We start from the raw sequence: 7,115 nt of genomic DNA on the forward strand, positions 1-7,115 counted from the left end.
AGGCTCCCTGCAAAGCCCCTTAACTTTAGATGCATGCTCCAGACCAACCCCAGAGCATTCCTTTTGCAACAAACAGATCACAGAAGAGGGCAGTTCTTCCCCGATTGCCACAGAGTGGTCCCATATCTCTTCTCCTGCCTAAACCAGGAACAATCTATTTAATCCAGTGATTCCACATGTGGCCAACTACATTGAAAACAAGAGTGACACACTGACGTAACCCCATTTACAAGCTACTGTAGTATTTGCTGGCAGCTGCTCAGCTGGAAGCATAGAAGCTGTTTGATGGATGATTAATAAGCCCAGTTTCCAGGCCAACTTCTGGCTTGCACGTGGAACTGAAAAGAGGTCAACTTTTACCTCCTTTGGCTGCAGGCTTCAGGAAATAATGGTACGGGAGCAGATCCAAAATATGTATTTTCTTTCCTAGTACTGACTGCCCATACACATTGGGGGTTGTTTTTCCATCTTGACTAATATCGACTAGTCAGTGTTTCTCAGTCTTGGTACCTTTAAGATCTGGGGAATTCTAGAAGTTGAAGTCCACCCATCTTAAAGTGCCAAGAAATATTGGACTAGCCTAATGGCCAGCAATTTGCCAACATCTCAGACAAAATGGGTTTCTCATTGTACAATGAGCTTTATTCTTCTAACTGGAGACACTAGAAAGCTAACCTTGGATCCTTCTGCAAAATTTGCTCTGCCCCCAACCTGCACACTCTTATAAGAAGCTTGTCTGCCATTATCTAGAAATATTGGCAATAATATAACTCACAATGGCTGGGTTCAGATAATAGTGCAAAACCAGAGTTTCATTTTGGCTTAGTGTTTGGACTCGGCCATTGGGCTTTGCAAAACGTGGCTGGTGACCTAGGGTGATGTCAGCCCTTTGAGGTTGACCAGACCTGAACACGAAAGTTATGAATACTAGAACTATTTTCATTATAGGGTTAAAATAACAGAATCATGCAACTCTGAATGTGCCTCCCCGCTCCCTGCCTTTATCCCAAAGAGAACTAGGGAGGTTCAAGTCTAAGATGCCTTCTCAAATTCCATTCCTGCTTTGGATTCTGATTTCCCTTGTCTGACCATTGCCTTGGCTGCAGCTCTTCCTCCTGTTCCTCAAGGTTATTCTCACATCCCATTATAGGTGCACTGTGGACCCATTCTAGCAGTGAATGACACATTACAGATGCGCTCATGCAATTTTTTATTTATTATATTTTTATTATCTGCACTCAGAAGACATGTAAAAACTGTTGTTGAATGAAAACTGAAACAATGCTGCAATACATACAGTAAGTGTAAAAAAAAAACAATCCAAACTTGCCAGACTGATGATATAAAAAGCAGATGATAATAAAGCTAAGTCTAGCATTGAAGAATTGATGTTGGTGTCAATTAAACTCTGCTTATTGAATGCTCAGGATAGTTTCCTGGCTCACATGTTTTTCTCATGACAATGAAAGAGAATTCAGCAGGAAACTCCTTTTGTTGATCTGAGGACAGGCATATGGATCCTTCTATAATAGATATTGCTAAAGGGTTACTTTCGTTACAGATAAAGATGTTCATTCAATTCTTTAAAAGCTTTGGAAGAAAAATGGAAATAAGAAACCGCAGTATTTCAAGCGAGAGAAAGAGAGAAGCATCTCTACAGTAAATTGACTTGGCACATCTACAGCGTACTTGTGCATGCGCATACACCCTCTAAGAGATTAGGGCTACTGTTTTATGCACTCTTGCCTGGAGTGAAGTTTATTACATATGGTTTGGATTTAAGTTTCAATGCGTTTGTGAGTCTAACAGGGTATGCTGGGGTTTCACTCTTGGCAGGAGATCATTGAAGAGTAGCTCTAATCAACATTTTACAACAAACAGAAATGTTTCCAAAAATGTTGCAGTGGTTATGAATTGAGATTCACCCACAAATCAGATTTTCTTGCTTTGTTTTAGGAGTCCTTGTTCTACTGCCATGGGGTGAAGAATTTCTTAAGCCTGCCATTGAAAAAGACAATGAGTGATCAAGTATGGCTAGAACTTGTGAACCGCCCAAAGTCATGTAAGTGAGATGCGCAGCTATAGAAATTGAAATAAACAAACAAACATGGCTGCAAACAGTGTAAGTTTAACCATCAAAGATGGTTACTTCTCATTTGACTGGGGATCTCTGCTTCTAGATTACTTGGGTAAGTATTTACCTGGATAGCAACAGACTCGGTACTTGTATTATCTGAACCCAGCATAGAAAACTGGGCCTTTGGGGGAATATGACCAGAACCATGTTGTGTGTTAAAAATATAAAAAGATGAAGTTTCATTTTATTGTTCTATGTTAATTGCCTTGGGAATTCTCAAGAATCAATAATCTGATTTTGGAAGTATTAATACTTGGGCAACCATAAGTATATTGGGTTGAGTATGGACAAAGCGCAAGATCTCTCTAACAATCTCACTTGACAGAAAGTAAAATGTAAGCAACTTCAGAATGCAGAACTTTTGTTATAAATGCCCATGGAAAGCATCCCAAAATGTTCAGTGAACTGAGGTTCTTTTTTCATAACAGTAAGCTTACCTTCAGCTGTGGGAATATCCAAGGCTGATTTTCGATGAATCCTTCTGGATTTCATCTTTGGAGAGTGTCCCTTGCGGTCTTGACAACTCCCTAATTTAGCTTTATGTGGAAGAAATGCATGATCAGATCCCCCAAATTAACCACACTTTTTCACCTGGGAAATACAATGAGTAGCCTAATTGCAAGATTGGTAATTATTTAACCAAAGCCCAGTTTCAGGACATTTTACTTACAAAGATCCTTACAATTAGAATAATGATGTTCACAAGCTGTATTCTTGATATAGAAATTGGGATGATGGAGATGATGGTGATTTGTAATGCGTATACATTCCATGTTACAGCACTGAGGCAAAATGACCCTTGGTGACTTGCCCACTTCTCAGCTGAGGACAAATTACCATTTTAATTCCCCGTTGAGCCCCAGAATTATGCAGTGCAGAAGGTACTTTAGGTAATTAAAATAAGGAGAACAGACTCAGACCCCTGGTCTAAGAAAAAAGAACATTGAAAGATTTCCAAAGGAAAGCAAAGGGCTTGCCAAAGTGCTGGGGCTGAATGACCCAAGGATCTGAAGTATTAGCATGATCCCTGGTTTTCACAGAAAGGGTAGAATTCAAGAAACTAGTGGCAACCACCTTAAAAAGACCTTTTTGCTGCATGATTCCAGCCAATCAGATAACATATACTGAATGGTCTGGTGCCAAGTACCACATCGTTCAGTCAGGCTTGGTTATGGACAGTAAAAAAACAAAACACAACCCCTCCATTTCCTTTTGTGTCCCCATTATCATAATTATTGATTGTTATTTTTATTCTTGGCAAAAAAAAAGGCAATTCTAATTGGCAGAACCCACTCTTTTGATGCTCTTCAGTTTTAAGATATTATTAAATTTCTCTTTGGGGGATAAGCTTTTTTCCTGAGATCTATACACAATCAATTTTTGAATAATCGCATTAAAAAGTTGCCTTTTTTTTATAAAAAAAAAGTCTGCCTCTCACAGATATTAAAAGTGAAAGTCAGAATAAAGGTATTTTTGTGGGAGTGGAAACAAATCACGTTTTCCAACAGACCTCATGTGTAAAATACACAAGTGAAGTGCAGTTTTTTCCTCCCTGTTTCATTTTCAAGATAATTTTTGGTCTCACTGGCAAATGGAAACTCATTTGTTTACTGACCTAGGAACTTTGGGTTAATGATGTGCTCATCTTTCAACAGTGGCCTAAATTCGATCTCTGAAGGTCTTTCTCCATCTGTGGTGAGAAAGCAATTAACATGAAGATGGAAACAACAACAATCTAGTAATCAGAGTAAGGTGAGCAAATCAGGACTTTCTTCTTCAACTGAAAAGTATTTTTGAATATGATTTTTTTCAGATGGCAAATATCTTCTTATTTGAATATGTCCAGTGTTTTAAATCTGGTTGCCCACTTCCTTCAAAGATAATCCCTAAAGCATTAATAATTTTTTTACATTCCACATTATCTAGCTCCTCCTACATTTTTTTTTTAAGTTGGTAGATGCATATGGAAGAGCAAGATACAACCTGAAGCACTAGAATCACAGCTGGCCTAGTGGATTGCCAACAGCTGAACAATTTAATAAACCAATATAAGGCAACTCACTTTGGACTTGGATTGTGGTCACTGCTTATAAAGTTTGGTTGAGTTCTGGCATGCAAGCTTGTAGTTCTTTTCTCTGGAGCATGGATCATCCGGTTTTGAAGACCCCAAACTTTTTGCATTGAATATGCTTTTCAGTAATAGCAAAGCATCAAGGTTAAGGAATCGAGGACATGTGCTATAAGAGAACCCAGAGTTCTAAGAACAAATTTCTTGCTTACGTTGGTCTGGGCTGTAATTGCTAGAAAACTTCTCCTTCTTCCAGTCATTACTATGACCTGAGAGAAGGTTATCTCAGTCCAATCCCTGGGTGGTTCATCAGTGTATGGTGGGCAGCCTTCAAGATATCACTAAACCCAGTATCCCCAGCCAGCCAAATGTTGATATGAATGTTACATGATCATATGGCAAGGAAGCAGCCTCCTGGGTGCTACCACACACACCAATCATCTTGGCTAGGAATTCTGGGGGTTGTAGTCCAATACCTCCAGAGGATACCATATGAGGCTTCAGGTTAGACTGAATTGAATTGAACAAATATCCTAGAAGAAGGCAGCAGTCAACCATTCCCACGTCATGCTGAGAAAGCCACTTAATGTGATCATTGAGTTTGTGATGATCATCACATTCAAGCATACACTCAATGACAGTCCAGTTGCTTGACCTCTTTCAACTGTTTAATGATGCAAAGTGTCTGATACAAGGGTAAAGTTGCGAATGAAAGTTTCCCGCACATTCTACAATTTAAAATCAAAAAGCTTTAATCCCCTCTTACTACCTGCAAAAGCATGTACCCCTCCCTTTTCTAGCAGATGGCCCAGTTGGTATTCAGCCGGATGGCCTTGGGCAATAAACACCTAGCCTAAACAAAAGAATTCACACTCTGGTCTGGTTCTCCCTCCCTGCTGGTGACTCTCAGTCTGTTGACACGGGTACGAGAAAGATGGATGCGATTTCGATAAAAGTGTTCTGACAGAGTTACGGGGAACCGGACTCAACTTGAGCGAGACGTGGTTTAAGTATACAGGTTCAAAATAGTGAATCCAATCCACATACAATTATTTTGAATACAGAATATGGTGTGTTCTTGGTTCTAGGGTTAAGTTGTGGAGAGACTGAGCAGTGTGTCTGCAGCTTGACATGTGCACATGGTCCTCTTTTGCCTATGTAGAAATTCAAAGCAAATCACTTACTTGTGACACTAAGGAGCACGTAAGTCTCTCGTTCCCCCAGAAGTTCTGTTGCACAATGATGCTTGTTTTGAAGTAAGTTCTTGACTTGGCCACTCTCATCTGCTAGTTCTATTTCATCTAAAAAACAGTATTTACCCACCAGGTGAGAGCAGCTTACATAAATTCTCCCTCTGCACTGCATAGATTTCTCATTCTTTCTGACCAAAGTAAATATGGTTCAAAATAAATGCACTTAAGTTCCTTGAATTTCTCTGATGGAATTACACGTACAACTTCCATTTCCTTGTTCCTTTCTCAGAAATGTACCAGTTATGTTTCATGCAAGTCCCTGATGATCTTTCATGCATGATACAATAGAGAAATGTATAATGAATTCAAATAACCTCATTATTATAGAAATTATGTTTGAATACAAACACCATCTTAGATCATGTTGATTATTTTATAACCATTTCACCTTTATCTTCACATCCACAGCGGTGTTTGATTCCATCTAGCAGAATCTGGACTTTACAGTGTATATTAAAAAGATCTGCCTTGTTCTCTAGGAAGGAAGCAAAATGGATATTGTATTTAAAAGCAAAGATTACAACATTTATCCAACTTTTGAGTGAACATCAGCCCAACTGGCTAGCAACCACAATGATCAGCAACTAAGTTTGCAGTATGTGCTGTAACGTAACTATGTCAGTTGCAGACCTCAGCGATTTTGTGGATTCCTGCAATGACATAGTAGTTACGGATTTGCCTGACAGGCTGTTTGTTGTTTATTCATTTAGTTGCTTCCGACTCTTCGTGACTTCATGGACCAGCCCATGCCAGAGATTCCTGTCGGTCGTCGACACCCCCAGCTCCCCCAGGGAGGCTGACAGGCTAGACCTAGATAAAATGAGACTGGGTACTATGTGGACTAGCATCTTGAGGAAAGCCTGTTAGAGTCTTGAAACAGACACAGATCTCACAGATCTGTTTTCCTATACATAAGATAATTCTAATACAACAGAAGCCAAAGACCAAGTGGTGACTTACCTCCATGAAGAACAGTTATAAACATTTCTACTGATAATCTGAAGGGAGAAACACATGCAGTGAGAAATTAGCATTAGACCAAACATCAGAGAAAGCACAACACACTTAACAAATGCCCAACACCCAGAAACTGGAAGGTGAAAAAGTCTACTTTTCTCCCCATGGATTTTCTAAGAAATTGTCCTTCTTCTCTAGATGACATGACATGAAAAAAGCATCTTTTACTTTCCTCCTTAGGTTTAAACTCAGAGCAGGTTACAGTCAACCAAACAGCTTTCCAGAGGCACCAGATAGCACACAAATGGAAAATCTCGTGGCCTGCATTAGGATTTCAAGATGGCAGTACAGAAATTGCATAAACTAACATTGTTCACGAGACCAGGAAAAAGTATGTTGGTTGAGCAGAAGCAGCTGCCTCATCTCCGGGATTCTGTACGGCCCTCGCAAATGAAAGTAATTCAAGAATTGTTTCTCAAAATAGCCTTTCACTAGAAGCCAAGATGGTTACGTATTTTTTCCATTGCCCAGGTCTTTTTTGATTTGTTTGGTCTCCCAGGGTGACACAATACCATGCTAAACCGCTGGTAAACATTCCTAATCTTTGCTAGCAGAAGAGCCAAGAGCAAGCAAAGCAAAACAAAAAAATTCTCCACATTTTCAGATCAGCTGGTCAACAATCCCTCATTATTCATGAGAA

General features: G+C 39.5%; 1 protein-coding gene across 2 annotated transcripts; it reads right to left on the minus strand.

Moving 5' to 3' along the window:
- Nucleotides 1-1,364: 1,364 nt before the first annotated feature.
- Nucleotides 1,365-6,872, minus strand: LOC134502629 (uncharacterized protein CXorf65 homolog). 2 transcript variants are annotated; one of them, XM_063311072.1, is made up of 7 exons: nt 6,784-6,872; nt 6,419-6,456; nt 5,847-5,933; nt 5,390-5,506; nt 3,753-3,827; nt 2,575-2,673; nt 1,365-1,998 (listed from the first exon to the last, which is right to left on the minus strand). In XM_063311072.1, the coding sequence occupies exons 2-7, from the start codon at nt 6,441-6,443 to the stop codon at nt 1,922-1,924; spliced, it is 480 nt and encodes a 159-aa protein (XP_063167142.1). In that variant the 5' UTR covers nt 6,444-6,456; nt 6,784-6,872; the 3' UTR covers nt 1,365-1,921. The 2 variants fall into 2 exon arrangements, with proteins under 2 accessions (XP_063167142.1, XP_063167143.1); XM_063311073.1 differs by lacking the exon at nt 6,784-6,872 and having other exon boundaries at nt 6,419-6,642.
- Nucleotides 6,873-7,115: the final 243 nt, after the last annotated feature.

Source organism: Candoia aspera, chromosome 9, assembly GCF_035149785.1.
Source record: "Candoia aspera isolate rCanAsp1 chromosome 9, rCanAsp1.hap2, whole genome shotgun sequence".
Taxonomy (NCBI): domain Eukaryota; kingdom Metazoa; phylum Chordata; class Lepidosauria; order Squamata; family Boidae; genus Candoia; species Candoia aspera.